Here is a 20661-nt window from a genome sequence, read left to right on the forward strand (position 1 = left end):
TGGTGTCGTGGCTTGAATGGACCAATCTCCATACAAGTCTTCATTGTGTACTAACCAAATGTATCATGCATCATATGTGGACATACCATATAGGCTTGTTAGGGTCCTCGGGGGAATTGGTCATTGTTTTGTATGCATCATTCCAACTTATAGTGCTTAGGCCTTATGAATCAGAGATCGATCGAGGGCTTCACACCATAGTCTGAATCATGTGTGCCTTACGAACTAGATCAAGCCACCGAGGGATGACACCATAGACATAACTAAAATTATTGCAATTACGAAAAAAATTGTTCTCATCACTGAGATTTGGTCTTCACTGATCAATATATCCAGGCTACGAAGGATTTATTTTTTTCTCTTGCTTGCTTTTGGAACAAATGACTAACTGTGTATTATATTTTCCTTTTGGTCTCAGGCTTATGGAAGGCCAACCATAGGCCCCTAGAAAAAGCCTATAATCAGGGTGCATATGAGTAGACTTATGCATACCATGGATTACTCAGTTTTGTGCCAATCCCATACAACTAAGGGTTGAGCCCTATCATGCATTCATGCATTTTATTTTAACACCCTTCACTATGTTAGATGATATAGGACCAAGAGTTGGCCTTTATCATGTAACCTTACCTCTTCTCTGGATTAACCGCTATGCTTTGTCTTGGATGTCATATGACCAAGCATGGGGCCTTAACATGTGACCATATACCTTATATAATTTAATCGCTTGGATTTTATCCTTAAATTCAGCGCCTTGGTCCCATATGACCAATCTTCATGACCAGGTCCCTAGGGGTCCCTGGTCATCTACATGGTGATGTCAATTTGCCACATTGAAACCCATGAGGGGTGCCATGTTCCACCCACTTTCAACTTTTTGCCAACCAAAATATGTCATTTGTCCCTACCATGTGGCAACTCCTAGTGATGGTACGTCTGCATGCTAACGTCATCAAATGACATGTAATGTTATGTGTATAAGCAACCAATACCATGTCTTAGTCTAACAAGTCATCACAAAGAGCCATTAAAAATAAGTTTCTCTAGACTTAACTTGCCATGTGTCTGCAAGATTTACCTTTTAGTTATTTTAATTTAACTAACTACAATTTAGAAATTTAGTAATCAATTACAATAAATATGTAATATTTAATTTAAATCTTATTTTCATTTAAATGTAATTTCGTATTTAAAAGAAATACAATATTCTTTGGAAACTAAGTTTTAATATATTTAATTATATATTCTAAATTTTAACATATTTAATTATTTTAGATTGTATCCAAATAATTTTTCATTACTTATATTGTTTAATAATTATATTTTTAATTTAGATAAGAAAAAAATAATATTTTTAATGTTTATTACTGCTTTTTGAAATTATAAACTGAGCAATATAATCACAAACAATGAAAAATATAAACAACTTTAACCAAAATATTAATTACAAATTTTTTAATTTAAATAAATTAAAAGATTCCCATTAAATATAAGAAGTTTATTTTTATTAGCATTACTTACACAGATACAAAATATGACTACATGGTTTGGAATTAAAAAGTTGACATTATTTATATTTACACAAAGGGAAAGGAACCGGTAAAAATCACGGAGTGGAGTGACACGACAAACACTGCATTTCATATGATAATTACCTCTGTTTTGAAGTAATGTTTTCATGTTGGGATCCTCCCATTGGATTGCATCCCACCATTCTCTCGAACCTTCTATTACCTCTAGATGATTCAGCTTGTCCCATCGGCCACGCAGTCTCTTCAATTTCGGGCAACAGAATACTTGGACAGAGTTGAGCATAGGGGGTAACGGTGATGCGCCCTCTCCCAACCCTCTACTTGCACTTGTTGCTCCCACTGCCCCCATCCCCAACTCCAACTTATCGCAATACCCTATCCACAGCTCTCTCAAATCATATGTATATATAAGAATTAATAAAATAAAATATTCTTGGTCTTCATTGTTTAATGAAATGTTGTACTTAAGTATATATAATAAATAAATGAGGATTGTAATTATTTATATTATTAAAGTGTTTTTAGTCATATAATTAATTTTCAATTTTAAAAATTAAATTTTTACCAATTTTATTTCCACAAGTCTCTTGCATTTGTGTTCTATATCTATCAACATTCCTTAACCATTTAATTCATATAACCAAACTAGTTTTTATTGAACTCACAATTTCCAAAAGTAACATCAAATGTTACTATGACATGGTAAATTGGTCTATTCCAATCACATAGATCAACCATAGAGGTCAACATCAAATGTTATGTTGACATGGAAAATTGTAATATGTATGGTATTCCAATAAAAAATAACTTTGTGATATTTTAAAAGTGGACATCTAGCCACCAATGATTCCATTCAAATTTGACCGTAGATTAGGATTTTACAGTGGTTGTTCCTTTCATAAAAATAAAAATAAAATGGGTAAAAAAAAATGTGAGAATATAGAATTGTATAACCCCTATGAATCCATCTTTTCCATATAGAAAATTAATATGAAGTTTTGTAGTATTTTATTAATGTATTAAAAATAATAATATATTAAAATTACAATTTTAATAAATATTTTATGGTTGAATTTTGATATGATAAATTGGAAAAGATTAAATGTATATAATATTTAACATTTTTCATTGTATACATTTATAAAGAGTTATTCAAATAGATAGTTTTATTTATTTATTTAAAGAGTTGTAATGTTTTGGGATGTATTCAAATCCCAAATCGTTACATATATAAATAAAATACATAACAAAAATATGTTATCCATTAAAACATTAATCAACACTAGCATACATTATTCACCCCACAATACACAAAGCATGAGATAACAAGGTGTTTTTCCTTATTTTCGAATTCATCACTTGCATTAAGTCACATTATCCACACTGGGAGAGTGGAAAAAACTTAATTACACACAAAACTACTACCTTAGATAAATCACATAGCATAACCATGCTACATGACTACTTTATTTTCTTAATAGAACTTTACATCAATTGTACTACTAGTTTGACTTGCAAACTATTGATTTTAAATGGATCCGAAGATAAACATGAATGGCTAATAAAAGATTACTATACACAAATGATAGACAATTAATGAGTTTAGAAAGAAAAAAAAATATATAATTAAATCATTATGAAATTAAATGAAGGAAAAGAAGGAAAAAGTAAATAATTGAATGAGAAAGAGACATTGGAGAATAGGAAATGAATAGGAAAGGATGCATGTCCTCCCCTTTCATCCCAACACTTCTTATATCCTTCAACAATTTGTGTCACAAAAGGCCTTTTGGGTCAAGATGAGAGGATGCGAAAAAAGAGACTAGGTAAGTAAATTGTTGAATGACTAAAGAGCGATAATACTGCATTATAACCCTATAATTAAGTGTTTGATAGACTAACTCTAGTCACCTTGCAGTTTAAGGATACCTCTTTCCTAGGTTGGAGTTTACTCCCACTAGAGTTTCATTAAGTTATTAGATTACCATAATCCTCATGAATATCATATTTTCCAAATCTACACTTTAGATCTCAACATTAACGTCCACCTTATAATTTGACTATGATACTAGGAGATGGTTCTTTTTTCTTTTCAAAGATTCACTTCCTTCTCTCGAGACTCTCATGGCTTATGAGGATGGAATATGTTTTTCTCCCTTTTGGAAATGGTTGACCTTCCTTGAGGACTTACCAAAGATTAGTTCCCTTTAGCACACACCACATTTATTACCTCTTACTTCCACCCATTTGACATTAATGGAAGTATGTCCCATAGCTAGCTTCAAAAATCACATGATAGATCTATGATGTGTTATACACCCAATCATGTGAATGGCCTCATGTTAATTAAAATTTATTTTTGGTGTAGAATTTTTATGTATTAACAAGTGAGGTAAAATAAAGACAATCAAGACAGTGAAAATATAAGAAATCACACATAAAGAACACCAAAAAATACCCTAATAACACCCCAACTCCATGGAAAAACCCATTCTAACATAATTTCATTAGTCCTTGGCAAAAATCATGACCAAGCCTGTTGGGAAGCCTGCTCAACCCTTGGCCTCTTACACTGACTAGGGAACCCTGCTCAGCTCTTGGTTTCTTACACCGGTTGGGGAACCCTTCTCAACCCTTAGCACCTTGGTGCTTGGTGCATTACAATGGATAAAAATAAGCATATTTATAAGCATCTTTACAACCAAATACAACTACCATAATACCATGGCCCACGAAACCATGTGCCCAAAACTACTAGCTATAGACTATCATTCCCAAGTCAAGGTTAAGGCTAACAAGAATGTTAGAAGCGCTTCTTGAGATCAACATACTTTGACTAGGAAACTCCTTCTTAAATGCTATTATTCTCCATCTTATTGGGTTGCCTTTATCTAATTATTTTCATATTCTTTCCTTCTTTTAACTTCCTTTTCTTTGAGAATGTGATTTTGCCTTCCCCTCATCATCTTTCCATATTCAATTACTTGCGATGAAAAGAACCAACTTTGTCATTAAGTGAGCATTACCATCTAAATTGAATTAATACTTTGTAATCAAGTTTGTCCCTATACATGTTTAGATTTTTCCTAAATTTTGTTGAGTGGATAATGTTAGCTATGCATAAAGTTTGTTCATATGTATTTAAATATAATACACATTGTTAAATATATTTTAATATATGATTAAAAAACATCAAATTCGAGTTTATAGATTTCAACCTTATTACATCGAGAGGTACTCCCTAGCCCAGTAAGGTAAAGATGGTGTAATGTAATGCCTTGGCTTAGTCAAATTACATTAAAAAAAATTAATATTATAAAATAAGATAAAAATAATAATTGTATTTATAATTAATTATAATTAATCATTAAACCATTCTAGATCCATTTTCATTAGGGATTTACTAATCACCCTTAGATGCAAACCTTTTTTAGAGTGAAAAAAATTGATCCATTTCAAGACTTGGTAAATACGAATTTAAGATAAATCTAAGTTAATACATATAAAGTGAATTAATAAATAGATAAAGTAAACATGTATTGTCATTTTAGTTTTTTTTTTTTTTTTTTTAATGCAAAACCCAGACCTTAACTTAAGGTTTCATACTTAAAGTTTCCATCCATTAAAAAAATTATGATAGAAAACAAACTTTTATGTTTTCTTTGATGTAGAAAAACCCATGACTTGAAGTTTCATATTTAAAATTTCCATCAAATTAAAGGGAATTATGATAAAAAAAATAAACTTTTTTTGAAATTTTCTTTAATTAAGTAAAAGAATTAAGATGAAATTTCTACCGTCGATAAATTAAATATAACAATCTATTTAAATAAATTTTGATAAATATATACTATAAAGAAAATTAAAAGTTGTATCATTTTGATGTTTTCCAATTTATTATCGTTAAAATTTAATGATAAAATATTTATTAAAATTGTAATTTTGATATTATTGTTTTTAGTGCATTAATAAATTAGTACAAAATATCATATTAATTTTCTATATTTAAAAAAGGGATTTAACACTTTTGAACATCATTAATACAATTTGATTTACAATATCAACATTAATTAAAAATAAATTCCAAAATATCTATGTCCATTTTTTATTTTAAATAACTTAAGAAAAATGTTTTTTGAAATGATGTATGAGCATCACTTTGCCTTTTGTTTTAAAAAATTACGCATGTAAATATTCCCTTCTATTGATATTTGTTTGTTTATGTGTAGGAAACTATACTTGGATGTTGTTTTTCCTTTTGTTGATGTGTCCCTTTGTTTGGACAGTTGGTTAGGTATTTAGCAGAAATATTCCAAAGAAGCCAAATTATTGTTTTTAAGGAGGATTTTGTTTTGAAGATATTCTTTTTCTTATGTATATATATGTATGTGTGAAGACCTCGCGGGCGTGACGACTTGAGAAATAAGAATGAAATACTTTGTTTTAAGTATGTCTGGGATGGTTTCACTACATGTTATATTGTTATACAAATACTTGTTTTAGACTAGCTTTTGTGTTTTATTTCTTCAAGTTACGAATCCCTGCCCCAAGGTAAATATTGGCTTTGGTGAAGCGAGTCTAAGGTAGCAGATGAATTCCTAATTAGTTTTCAAATAATGAATTCCTAATTAGTTTTTGAATAATGTTAAGTCTCTGTGCATGTATGAATTTGACTTGTGTTAGAAAGGTTGAGAAATAATTTGTAAGCTGAAATCCCTTGGCGTGAATCTTTTGCTCAAAAGAGTTTTGAAATCTTTGGTAGAATGTGAATAAATCCTTACTGCGGAAATGAGTATAATTAATGCACAACTCCCAACCATTAGGATTAAGTTCGAAGTGGTGGGCTAGTAGTCGGAGGTCATAGGTTGGCCCTTTGATCCCTTTTTATTCAATGAAATTCTCAAAATAGAAGGTTACAACCTTGCCCGGGTGGGTCTTGCCGAATAGTCGAAGGCTAGTATAGTCAGGCATGGGCCGCAAAAATTGTTCTGACCTCGACCTAGTTTGAAACCTGACCCCCGAATTCTCTGGGGACCTAGCAGTATAGTCGGTGTGACACTGTGTTTGGTGAATGTTAAAATTTTCCGACCTCAGACAAACAAAAAGCCCCGACCCCTGACTCTGTGTGGGCCCAGAAGGAATAGTTGGGGCCTTGGATAAACTTGACAGACGAGTATTGTTTTTTTTGGATGACTAGTTTAACCCCTGACCTACCTTTGGTGAACAAGAGTGGACTGGGCCAATAAAAATTGATTTAATCATATAAAGTTAAAAGGGAATAAGTGGGTTCAAGATAAATGAAGGAAGAAAAGGGGTTTACGCATGGAGGAAGAAGTGTGTGAAAAACAAACAAACTTTGAGGCATTTTTTTTAATAGTTGACGTCTTTCCAGAAAAGGGACCATCACACTTGCACTAGGCCATAGTGGTATCGGCGATTTTGAGCTCTGTAAATCCTATAATTGGTAAAATAATTTTAGGAGTTGTTAAAAATTGTGCTACTTGTATGTCACCCAAAACAGGAGGCGGAGAAAGGACTGGAATGGATGAGGACTTGAGATTGGAATTGAGGCATATCTAAGTAAGAATGAAGGCCGTGGAGAATTCCTAGAGGTCAGAACCTGATGTGGAAGATGTCAGTGAGAGTCAGGACACGAGTTTTGAGGAAGAGGTGGAGAGAACTATAAGAAGAGAGTAGCCAAATGAACAATTGATTAAGCTAGTTACCAAGGATGGAAGTTTCCATGGTATGATGGCAACCTAAATGTGGAGGAGCTTCTAGATTGGATCAACACTCTAGACAAGTATTTTGATTATGAGGATGTTGAGGAGGACTAGAAGGTAAAGTACGTTGTGACCACGTTAAGGGGACATACAACACTCTAGTGGGATAAGTTGCAGGCATATCGAAGGAAGAAAGGGAAAAAGAAGATTGAAAGGTAGGATAGGGTGGTGGCTAATTTCAAGAGCAAGTTCATGCCCAAGGATTACAAGCTGAATTTATTCATACAACTACATAATTTAAGGTACAAGTCCATGACGGTGGAATAAAATACAAAGGAATTTTATAGGCTAGATATAAGAGTAGGCGACATAGAGGAAGATCGAGAGAACGTGGATAGATACATAAATGGTCTGAGGTATGAAATATAGGACAAAATTGGCCTCTTTCCCTTGAAGACCGTGGAGGATGCCTATGAAGTAGAAATGAGGGAAGAAGAAAAGTTGGCTCAGAGACAAAGCCAAAAGAGCATAGGAAGGAGTCTAGCTAGAGGAAAAAGATCTCCCAATAGGGGAAGAGTTCAAACCCCAAGAAAGGAAGCAGAGAGTTCAAGCAGTCAATCTCCAAGAGGAGGAGAGTCAAGAGGAAAAATATTTTCCCGAGAGGTAGAGGAAGAGAAGGAGAATTTAGATGCTACATATGTGGAAAGACATGCCATATGTCATGGAATTGTCCTAAAAATAAATCAACAATTCAAAGGGGAGTGCATGTTTGATCTGGATTCTCTCAACTACCAGAATTAACCAAGATATTTTAATTTTGCGATGTTAGCAGATTTGCATGTGAAAGATAATAAAAAACCACCTATGCATAAGGAAACATAAAGACAACCATGAAATCAAAGAACACACACAAGTTGATAACGAAGTTCACCCATTATGGGTTACATCTCTAGGCTCGGTGTCAAGAGTGGGGAGGTCACTTCATTAGTTGTTGCAAGAAGATGGAAAGTACATGATATTATCTTTAATACAAGGATGAACCCCCTTATCTAGAGTGGAATGTCTCTCCATGAGACGTTCTCCTACAAAGAGATTTCACTCATAAAATTTCTCCTCCAACATGAAAAAGAACAATCTCTAACATAAAGTGACATACAATGATCCTCTCAGAAAGTGGCATACATGGATCTCAAATTCAAATCACCATCTCAATAAAAATAAAATGAATACATGGCAAAAATGCATCTTATACCTCCAAGTCTAGGGATGGCCTAAAAATCGGCTACTCAGATGAAGAAATAACATGGACCATCTCATTCCTTACGGAAAAACCATGAAATCTGAGTATAAACTCGACCCCTTTCTGACTCGGTCAAATCTAGGCTCGCCGTGAATCTTTTAGATTCCTCACAAGATTCTTTTTTTGACATGGGAAAAAATTATGTTGCTTAGATCAGAAAATGGACTATGCCATTAGACTCCTAGTGAAAAACTGGTTCAAATGAGTATAAACTCGGCATAATTCTCACTTTGTCAAAAATTGGCTCCCAGGGAATCTTTAAAATTCTTCATAAAGAATATTCTTTGAAATATTCCCTAACATATGTTTTGACAATATTCATAGAATCTTCTTGAGATTCATGAATTAATTGGTCTGCTTGCACCCTCATCTCACGTATTCTCCATGGTTCCCTTTAAACCATTTGAATCACATTTTATAGCAAAGTGTGAGGGTGGCTTAATGGTTGGCATGGTCATATTAAGTTACTTGTTGTTGGCGATAATTTTAGGTTCAAAACCCATGGACTCCCAAATTTTCTTTAATATGGTTTTAAAGCCCAATTTTAGTTTTAATATAGTTTCAAACCATATAATATATGGAAATTGTATGTCCATATTGTAACGACCCCCAAAACCATGAGAATAAGACAAAAATGGAGGTTGCACCATCCAAGGCCACTTGGGCCTAATTTGAGGTGCCATTTGGCATCATGTGATTGGTCCATGTGGCAAGCCCTCATTGGTCCACATCATATGCTACTTACTTGCCATGTGTCAAATTGTGGTGTTGCCCTGTCACCTGCTTGTGGGTCCACCTGGTTTGCTTACTAGGATTTCGCACTATCTTTGTGGGTCCCACCAAGCCTGTTGGATTTTCTTCCATGTGGGAAGCCTATGGGATTTCCACGTGGCACCCTGGGTTGACTTTGACATTGTCTTTTGCCTAGTTTGACCAAAACTTTGTTTGGCCATAAATTTTGCATACGAGCTCAGATTGAGGTGTCATTTGCATCATTGGAAATATTACGACAAGATATTTGATCTGATCATGGTTTCATTGGAATCCAAAAACTTTTTTTTTAGCCTTTCCTCAACCCTCTTTGATTTCTGAGCTGCTCTAAAACCACTTGGATCAATGTTGTAAAAGGCAAGTATGAGGTAGCAAAAACATAGGTAAAAGAGGAAACTTCTGAGTTGGGTGAATCCCTAATGTTGAAGAGGATATTAATTAAAGGAGAAAAGGAGAAGTAAGAGCCAACATAGCGAAGGGACTTGTTCAAAACAATCTGCAAGTCTAAGGGAAAATGTTGTAAAGTAATCATTGATAGCGGAAACACTGATAGATTGGTCTCTATGGAAATGGTGGAGAAATTAGGTTTGCAAAGTACGAAACACAACACTCCTCATCGATTGAAATGGTTGCGAAGGGGACACTAGATCCTGGTCAATGAACAAAGCAAGGTATAATTCCAGATTGACAACTACAATGATGAGGTTTTATGTGACATCATGCTTATTGATGTTTTCCATGTCTTGTTAGGAAGGTTGTGGCGGTATGACATAAGAGCTATCCATGACGAGAGGAAGAATACCTGCTCTTTTGAGAAAGACAAATGCAAGCACATGTTGTTACCCATGGAGGATAAAGGAGTCAAAGAGGAAACACGACCAAGTGTGCTAATGATAACCGGGAAGGAGCTACTACAGGAAAACAAGAAAGAAGAGGTACATTTTTCTTTAAATGGTAAGCGTAAGATTGTCCTTGTCAATCGATGTTATAATCCCTTCATGTTTATCTTCAAATCCATTTAATATTAGTCGTTTGTAGGTCAAACTCGTGGTGCAATTGATGTAAAGTTCTAATAAGAAAAGAAAGTAGTTATTTAGAATGATTATGCTATGTGATCTATCTAAGAGATTAGTTATGTGTGTAACTAATTTTTTTTCACTCTCCCAATGTGGATAATGTGTTGTAATGCAAGTGGTGAACTCAAAAGTAAGGAAAAACACCTTGTTGTCTCACGCTTTGTGTGTTGTGGGGTGAATAATGAATGGTGGTGTTGATTAATGTTTTAGTGGATAACATGTATTTCTTATGTATTTTCTTTATATATGAAATGTTTTGGGATTTGAATACATCCCAAAACATTACAACTCTTTAAATATATAAATAAAATTGTCTACTTATATAACTCTTCATATATATATATATTTCCGGGGAAAATCTAGACAGTTGTGAAGCGATCTACCCGCCGACCAAACAAGAAGGGCCAACCCCAAGGGCATCGAGGAGATTTGACCTAGTGACCTCCCAATTAGCAAGGTAGTTAGCAACGCGAACTCTTCATAAATATATACAATGAAGAAAGTTAAATATTGTATAACTTTAATCTTTTCCAATTTTTCATAATTAAAATTCAACCATAAAATATTTGTTAAAATTACAATTTTAGCATATTATTTTAATACATTAATAAACTAGTACAATCATTTATATTAATTTTCTATATAAAAAAAATGGATTTAACACTTTTAGAACATCAATAATATAATTTGATTTGTAATATTAACGTTAATTTCATTAAAAAAAATTCAAACTCTTTGTATCCATCTTTCTTTTAAAGTACTTTGAGGAAAACCATTTTTTTTAACTATTTGCACACAACTTTACACAGTTCCCTATTTTCACATATTTTCTTTACCCATTTTATTTTTATTTTATGAAAAGAATAACAATGGTATAATCCCAATTAATGGTCACATATTTTCTTTACCATTTTATTTTTATTTTATGAAAAAAATAGCAATTTTCTTTACCATTTTATTTTTATTTTATGAAAAAAATAGCAATGGTATAATTCCAATTAATGGTCAAATTTGAATGGAATCATTGGCCACTGGGTGTCTACTTTTAAAATATTGCAAAGTTATTTTAAAAGTTATGTTTTATTGGAATACCATACATATTAACGCTGTAAGGCGTTCCCTGTGAAAAGAAGTCCTTTCCATGCCCCTACGCTGCATATTAACGATTCAAATAACCTCGGCCATCAGATTGAAAAATACAGATATTTTCCATTATAAATCGGTAGGAGCCTCTTCCTGTCATTTGGGAGCCTCACATTCGCTGTCTGTGGTGTCTTTCCAAACCCTGTGGTGTCTTTCGAAACCGTTCAACCTAACCCTCGCTTCAGTCTCTCATTCCCAGCGTTTGTGATGGGAGGGTTTCACTCTGCAATCCCATCTATCAACAGTAAGCTCGTCACGGCTCCAATGACCTCTTCCTCTTGAGATTCCAGGTTATTTGTGGCTCCCTTGATGCCACATCCACTCAACGACCGATTCTCTGCTCCATCATTCGTTCTCAGATACAATTTCTGCGTTAACAAGGTTTTCATTTCCATGGTTAGAGGCGGCAGCTTCCCAGGATTTTCCTATCTGCTTCACAGGCTTGGAGGCAGCTGGGATTTATTGTATCTGCGTTAACAAGGTTTTCATTTCCATGGTTAGAGGCGGCAGCTTCCCAGGATTTTCCTATCTGCTTCACAGGCTTGGAGGCAGCTGGGATTTATTTCCTTTACTCGGTAATTACCCTTCTGCAACCGCCTCACTGTTACCTCCTTCAGTAATTCTGAGAGGTAAATTCAAAGGTGCCTGATTTCTCCAACCGGCTTCGTGACCTCCACGGCCTTCCCATAGCGCTGGTTAAATTAAATTGCTGAGTGTGTCTTTCAGCACGTTGAACTCTTGATATAAGAGTCTCTGTTTTTCTTTCATATGTCAATCTGTAAGTTAAGCATTTTCTTATTTTTTTAAGTAAAACTTTACTTAAATAACATGACCTGTTCAATAAGATAGTACTTAGATTATAGAGTTTTTAGTTTGAACTACTGTCCTTTCAAGTGCAGACAGACAGGTTCTTTTGTATAATACAACAATTAATTCTAAGCAAAGAATTATCGCAGCAATTGTTTTAGTTCTTCTCAGGATAACAATTTTACACAACCACAGAGGATAAATCTTTCCCTCATAGTAATTCTGTTTTCTTTTGTTTTTTTTTTTGGGAAAGAATAGGTACTGAAGTACCATCATTATCTTCGTCATTATTTCTACCGTGCAAATCTTCATTTCTACGGAAACAAACGAATATTTCCTTTTTCTTTTAATTATTTTCACACAGTAGTTATGTTTTACTCCGTTGTTCTTTCCATTGATCTGAGACTCATACCTGTTGTCAAATAAACCCTCAATAACAGTCACATGGTTCCTGCAGAATTCTCTTGATTAATAGTTCAAGTATATAAATTGTCACTTTCAACCACTTATTTGTTGATTATAGGCACACACCTGCTATCGAGTGTACCGGAAACATGCTGTATCAATAACAGGGCACTATGTTCCTAATACTAGTCACAATCTATGGTTAAATGAACAGTGTACAACATGAGATCATGAAACTTATAGCAATGAAAATGCCAGTAGAACGAGGATCTCTTCAAGTAAGAAGAGCTTGAATTCTCTCCCCCTGCGTAGCAAAATCACCCAATACAGTCTTGTATCCTTGCAGCTAAAAACCTTAATCGATCATATCTCGTTCTAACAATTTCAGAAGCCTCAGAGCTCTGTAATGGATCAAATTCCTCATCAAGTTCATCCTGATCAACGGCATCTGCATGGGAAATTCGTGTATCCATGTGCGGTGGCATCCTACCGAAACCTATAGTGCCATGCACCAATGAGAAAAATGTTGAAGAAAACTGTTGGTACAATGAGTTCTGGGTACCAAACCAGGACAAGGAAGTGGAAATGCACTAAAATTGTTGTAATGGGATTCCTCCACTGACATATATCATCAACCCATTTGGAAACAGATGCAACTCCAGAGAGAACATTCATAATTCTCAACCAGTTAGCCTTACTTCTCCTCTTGCTCCACATATTAGACTCTGTATCCAACATATATTGCACTACTTCCTGCCTCAAAGGTGGCATAGCACGAGCTAATCGCAATCCAACAATCTTCATTGTTGTGTTTCTTAACATGTCCCGCTGACTTAGGCCTAAGGGATGCAAATAATGCATCTTAGGAAGCAATGGCCGAGAGTAAATCTGAACAACATCAAGCAAAGAATAGCAAGAAAAACGCATTGCGAGTTCATTACTAACCATTGAAATTTATAGATACATACAGAGGAGAGTCAATAATGACCTCCGCTGATCTCCACCGTCTTGAAATGATGTTCGACTCATTCTTGCACAATCACATTAAATTTGCTGATGTGTGAACAGTGGGGCGGGGCCGTTTGCGCAGTTGTGATTAATGGTCTAACACCTCTCCTTAATCACAACGACTTAAAATTTAACTTGCCTGCTGGTCTAAGTCTCAGCTAGGCTTACAACAAAACATTTCATTTTTGTCTTCTTGCTAAAGGGTCCATGCTTGTTCCTTTTCCTTTGCTCGTGCAGTTTCATCTTCACCTTTCTTGCTTTCCTTATGAGCTTCCTCTGTTCGCTTACGTACTTAACATCAACAACCTTTTCCGGATTGGGATGCAATGCAAGATCCCGAACAAGGTAATGTAATTCATGTTCTCCCCACCTTCCATGAAGAACCAACAAAAGAGCCACCAAAATGAACTCATCTTTGAACATGAGCGGCCTCTGTACAACATCCATGGTAGTATCCTCCACTCTCATAGAAATATTAGAAGCGGATCCAATCACATTACTAGCAATTTGGTTCACGGACAAGCAAGTTTTGCTCTCATATGAAATGGACTCTAGCTCTGGATCTTTATGATCACCAATAAAATCATAATGTGGATCTAATAGTTCTTGTGACTCAAAAATACTACCTGAATAAAAAATATTACCAGGCCCAAAAATACTTCCAAATGGGCTCTCTAAAAGTGCATCATCAAAAAGATCAATATCCAACATTATCCCACTCATTGTACTTCAATCATAGCAGTGATCTTGTACCTGGATCTCCACATAGGTTGGCCCCTTCTTTATGCAACTCCTCTCCTCTGCTTCTTCGAATAGCAGAACCACTGCTACACACCACAGCTCCTTAGAATGCCACAGCTCCTCAGAATGCCATGGGCTCGAAACTCCACTCTAGCTCCAACTTCCAAGCTCCACTTAGCTTGCTTCTAAGCATTCACTTGTACACAACGCTCACACCACACAATCTACATTGGCTGCTTCTCCAAGCTCAACGCTCCAACACTAATACGCCTTTGGAACTGTGCTTTCCAAGACTGCACTCTCCACAACAGTAGTTGCTCAACAAATATGCTTCCACGCTCCACACATATTGCAGCAATTTTGTGTGCCAAATACACTTCTCCCTTGCACACAATGCTTCTAAACATCATTTTCCAACAACGAGCTCTCCTTCTCTTGTCAACGTTCAACTTAAAAGGTTTACAATGACATAGCAGATGATAACACAAACTTCAAGAATAACAGCCCCATGTCACAACCTGGAGACTCTCGCAACATCACCTACCACTGCACCACCACCAATTACCACAACATCACAAGTCAACGATCAGTGTTTTCACACTAGTCTTTTACAATCAACGATGAAGAACGACCCGCCTCAACGAGCTCCATTCAAACGGTGCTCAACAACAACTCCAGAACTATGGCACATCAACAGATCTCAAATCTTACTAGTCCATGCCCAGTGGATCGGAGAACATGAATGACAATGTTCAACATAGACTCCTCATACTGTCCACTCTCTGTATGCCACATCAACATGGATTAGCCTTCAACATGGCCCACACTGTGCCATCCAATTAGGCGGATCGACCCTACAGCACCATCCACAACCTCCAGCGCTCTCTTTTTCATGCTAGACTGGCTGACTACAAGCTTCTGTAAATAAATCAGTGATAGCAGCTATCACTTCAACGAACAATTTCACAATGCTCTTCCAGGACTATACACGCAATCGGTTCAACAACAACGCTTTTATACTGCGCTCAATCCACAACAGACACAATAAACAACACAGTCCACATGCCCAACATGGTCACACAACTCCAATCTTCACACAGCAGAGCTACCACGCTTCAGACTTAGGCATACCAGTAATCTGCGCCTCCTCCACATGAAAGCTTAAACGGGCTATCAACTCAATTCTCTTCACACAGCAACAACTTTCACATGCCAATGCTCCTCAGGCCAATGCTCTTAATTCTCTTCACACACAACTTTTTTTCACGTCCTCAAGCTTACACACAACTCAGCCGCACTCTTTTTCTCTAGACTATGTGACTCTCCAAACACAGTGGCACACGACAAGAACTTTTCACTATGCCGCTTTCCCACGGCAGCAAGAGCTCACGCTCTCTACACAGCAAGCGTCACGTTACAGGCAGCTTCAGTCAGTAAGGAACACACTTTACTCTCACAGAACACAACTTTCATGCACAGCAGGAGCCACACCGCTCCGCCTCACCTCACAGCCAACTCTGTGACCTCACAACTTACCTGGGCTCTGATACCATGACAGAAACACTGAAGACTCATAGAATGAGCTTATTATTTCATTACTAAACATTGAAATTTATAGATACATACGAAGGAGAGTCAATAATGACCTCTGCCGATCTCCGCCGTCTTGAAATGATGTTCAACTCATTTCTGCACAGTCACATTAAATTTGCTGATGTGTGAACAGTGGGCGGGGCCGTTTGCGCAGTTGTGATTAATGGTCTAACACATATATCATCAACCCATTTGGAAATAGATGCAACTCTAGAGAGAACATTCATAATTCTCAACCAGTTAGCCTTATTTCTCCTCTTGCTCCACATATTAGACTCTGTATCCAACCTATATTGCACTACTCCCTGCCTCAAAGGTGGCATAACACGAGCTAATCGCAATCCAACAATCTTCATTGTTGTGTTTCTTAACATGTCCTGCTGACTTAGGCTCAATGGATGCAAATAATGCATCTTAGGAAGCAATGGCCGAGAGTAAATCTGAACAACATCAAGCAAAGAATAGCAGGAAAAACGCACTGCGAGTTCATTTTCTCCCATTTTTTTCACACCAGAACGCTGGAGAACCAACAATGGATAGGAATTTCTATAAACTCGATTTCTTTCCATGAAAGCTCTACTCCAAGGCAAGCAAGTCCATGCCCACATCGTTCGGAATGGGGTTGTGGGGAATATTAACGTTGATACCAATCTTTTCATAATGTATACCAAGTGTGGCAGTCTAGAAGATGCGCGCCCAATTTTTGATAAAATGGCTGACCGCAATTTGGTATCATGGACTGCCATGATTGCAACTTATGCAAGGTCTGGTAATTGTAATGAAGCGCTCAAGCTCTTTCATGAAATGCAGAGGAGTGGGGTGAAGGCGCGGACTGTTTTCTCTATCCCAGCCTTCTCAAGGCATGCACTGGCTTAACAGCTCTGCAACAGGGCAAGGAGCTCCATGGATCTGCGATTAGGAATGGATTTGAGTCTGAATTCTTTGTGGGGAGTGCCCTTGTGGCCTTGTATACAAAATGCAGGAGTATGGAGTTTGCACACCGAGTGTTTGACCAAATGCCTCAGAGAACTGAGGCGACATGGAATGCAATGCTTGCAGGGTATGCACAGAGTAATCGCCGTAGAGAGGCAATGAAACTGTTCCGCGAAATGCAGCTTGCCGGCGTAAAGCCCGATTCCTTTACCTTCGGGAGTGTCATTGCCATGTGCGCAAACTTAGCTGTTCTCAAACAGGTGAAAGAGATTCACGGATACATAATTGGAACTGGATTTGAGTTGAATGTGTTTGTGGATAGTGCCCTTGTAGATATGTATGCAAAATGTGGAAGTGTAGGGGATGCACGCCAAGTATTTGACGAAATGTTCCAGAGAGATCTAGTTTCGTGGAATTCAATGGTTGCAAGTTATCTGCAGAATGGGCAAAGCGAGGAAGCCTTGAAACTCTTTAGGGAAATGCAATTGGCAGGTGTGAAACCAGATTCATATACTATCTCTAGCATTATCCCTGCTTGTATATGCTTAACGGCGTAGGACAGGGGAAAGAGATCCACAATTATATGATCAGAACTGGGTTTGATGCCAATGTTCTCGCAGTGAATTCCGTAATTGACATGTATGCCAAATGTGGAAGTATATTGACAACACAGCAAGTATTTGACAAATTATCTGAGAGAGATGCGATTTCATGGAATGCAATGATTGCAGGTTATGGTTTACATGGGTGTGGCCAGGATGCCATCTTGCTCTTTTCTAAAATGCACCAAGCAGGCTTGAAACCTGACAGTATTACCTTTATTGGAATTTTGTCTGCATGCAGCCGTGCAGGACTGGTGAATGAAGGTTGGCAATACTTCGAGCAGATGATGAATTGCTATCAAATTATGCCAAGTGTTGAGCACTGTGCATGCATAGTTGACCTTCCTGGCCGTGCTGGGCATTTGGATGAAGCACAAAGCTTTGTTAAGAAGATGACCTTAGAGCCAGATGCATGTGTTTGGAGAGCCTTGCTCGGTGCCTGTAGAATTCATCAGAGTGTAGAGATAGGAGAACAAGCAGCACAACATCTTTTAGAGTTAGAACCCCAGAATCCTGGAAATTGTGTGCTACTATCAAACATCTATGCCACTGCTGGTAGGTGGAATGATGTAGCAAAAGTCAAGAATATGATGAAAGATAAGGGTTTGAAAAATATTCCAGGATACAGCTGGATTCAAGTCCAGAGCAAGGTGCATTTTTTCCAAGTAGGAGGTGGATCAAACCCACAAATAGAAATGATCTATGCAAAGTTGGATAGCTTGGCTCGGCAGATGATGGACATTGGGTATGCACCTGATATCAACTTTGCACTTCATAATGTGGCAGACAAGGAAAAGGAGGATGCTCTATTTGACCACAGTGAGAAGCTGGCACTCGCTTTTGGTCTTATCAATACAAGTGATGGGACGCCTCTCAGGATCATGAAAAACCTTAGAGTCTGTGGTGACTGTCATTCTGCTATTAAGTTCATTTCCAAGGCAGTTAAGCGAGAAATCTTTCTAAGAGATAACCATCGATTCCGCCATTTCAAGGATGGACTGTGTTCTTGTGGAGACTATTGGTAACATCTTAAATTCATGTATTGATCTTTATATAGTAGATTTTGTCAGATCCAATGATAAATGAATTTTATAATCGCTTTGTGAATTAGATTATCAATGTTGAAGATGAAGTTGCAACGTTGAGGACAGAAACCGTAGATATCTTCACAAAGAATAACATTATAGTCAGAGACATTGAAAGGGTTCTTCAAAATAAAAGAACTCCAGTCAGACCTAGAAGGTTTGTCGGAAAATAGAGTGTTATAATGGATAGTTAACCTGTAATCTAGTATTTCTACAATAACATCCACCCATTTCGTATATTTTTATAGATAAGTTGTGTTGATTGAGCATGTGATTATGGACCTGCTTTTTGGAGCCAACATCCACCCATTTCGTATATTTTTATAGATAAGTTGTGTTGATTGAGCATGTGATTATGGACCTACTTTTTGGAGCCAACAACTAATTTTGTACTGTGGGTTACTTGTATCTATTTATAGGTGTGTGTAATGAAAATGAGGGGGTGGTGTGTGTAATGAAAATGAGGGGGTGTGTAGTTTTTCTTTCGACCTGCTTTTTGGAGCCAACAACTAATTTTGTACTGTGGGTTACTTGTATCTATTTATAGGTGTGTGTAATGAAAATGAGGGTGTGTGTAGTTTTTCTTTCTGCGGGAATTGATTAACAAACTAAGTTTGGACAAGACCATACTCTATACAACCTTGGATAATATGGCTAGAGTTAGCAACCATACCTTCTTGGGAAACTGATTTATTAGATTTGCAGGTTATGTGCGCTGCATCTTTGGTCCTTGGCTACAATTATGGTTCTCAAAACAGCTCATGTCAAACTACAGTTGGAAAATGTTGAAATTGTTGGCCCACTGATGGCGAAAGCGATGTGGTTATTGCTGCTTTACTGCTCTTATATCAGCCATATCAACTCAATCAAAAGCAATTTGATTGTAGCTCTCCTTTGATTTCCAGGTTCCATGTTTATTTTTAAAGAGTAGTTGTAGTATTTTTGGAGTATTATTAGTTTGTTTATTATATTGATGTTTGGTTGGCTGGCGGGTGTTTGTTAAGATTTTGGCCAAGACAAAGGTTCTTAGTTCGATTCTTATTATGTGTTGATTTCTGGACCTGAAATTCTTATTAAATACAATTGAGTAAAAGAATCAGGTCCATTTAGCAAAAAGAGACCGTACCACTTTTGCAAAGCATCTTAAGGCAACACCTTACAATAATTCTTTTTAGGAAAATAATCTATTCATATTCACTTGCCTCTTGGACAACTATAAGCTTCAAATAGAATAAACTCCACACTTCTCAAAAGGAGGACTTTATCTTTATTTATAGTTAACAAGAGAACTCTAATAATAACAACCTTCTAACTACCAAGTGGATCTTTTTTAATGAGGTTACATTATAATGAAATGATATTTTAACGTCCATTCTACATGTTTCAAAACTTCGAACTATTACTACAACATAACTTATACTCTTTTTATAATACAAAATGTTTTATTTACAAAAAAAAAATGAAAAGCATTTAAAATAAACATAGAAAATAAAAAAAATAAAAAATAAAAAAGATGGAATGAAGTGCCAATTGTATAGAACTGATACGGTACCTCAAAATCTGTACTGTTTAAAGACCAGAAAAAAATGCCATTGTCATGCTCAGCAGCAAAGAAATTAAGTTTTAATGCCCAGTTTGTGTCTTTAATTGGATAGGTGTAGATAGAATAACGATCTTGTAAATAACATCCACCCATTTCGTATATTTTTATAGATAAGTTGTGTTGATTGAGCATGTGATTATGGACCTACTTTTTGGAGCCAACAATTAATTTTGTATTGTGGGTTACTGTTGGAAATTGACAACTAATTATGTAAATATGGGTAAAAATTGTATTAGTTAATGCCAAGTTAGTTTTATACCAAAACAACAATTATGTAACGGAGGAGGCTCTTATAAAACTAATGAATGCCCGAACTATTGTAATTATGGAGAATCATTC

At 36.2% G+C, this 20661-nt stretch overlaps 1 protein-coding gene across 2 annotated transcripts; it reads left to right on the forward strand.

Annotated features, from left to right (window-relative positions):
• The first annotated feature begins 11462 nt into the window (after positions 1 to 11462).
• On the forward strand, positions 11463 to 19902 carry LOC149161293 (pentatricopeptide repeat-containing protein At1g20230-like). 2 transcript variants are annotated; one of them, XR_016261874.1, is made up of 2 exons: positions 11463 to 12323; positions 19425 to 19564. XR_016261874.1 is itself a non-coding variant. In XM_089436928.1 (2 exons), the coding sequence occupies exons 1-2, from the start codon at positions 17574 to 17576 to the stop codon at positions 19615 to 19617; spliced, it is 1275 nt and encodes a 424-aa protein (XP_089293054.1). In that variant the 5' UTR covers positions 11469 to 17573; the 3' UTR covers positions 19618 to 19902. The 2 variants fall into 2 exon arrangements, 1 of the variants encoding a protein (XP_089293054.1); XM_089436928.1 differs by having other exon boundaries at positions 11469 to 18655; positions 19425 to 19902.
• The last annotated feature ends 759 nt before the right edge of the window (positions 19903 to 20661 follow it).

The sequence above is a fragment of the Pinus tabuliformis genome, chromosome 5_2, assembly GCF_031772625.1.
Source record: "Pinus tabuliformis cultivar Carrire ecotype Pingquan chromosome 5_2, CPIR1, whole genome shotgun sequence".
In the NCBI taxonomy this organism is placed as follows: domain Eukaryota; kingdom Viridiplantae; phylum Streptophyta; class Pinopsida; order Pinales; family Pinaceae; genus Pinus; species Pinus tabuliformis.

Bases quoted from the DNA above. Each gene is read 5' to 3' on its own strand.
- LOC149161293 (XM_089436928.1), top strand. From the start codon at position 17,574: ATGCTTAACGGCGTAGGACAGGGGAAAGAGATCCACAATTATATGATC. The intron at 18,656-19,424 runs GTAACATCTTAA...TTAGATTTGCAG, and splicing joins TGTTCTTGTGGAGACTATTG to GTTATGTGCGCTGCATCTTT.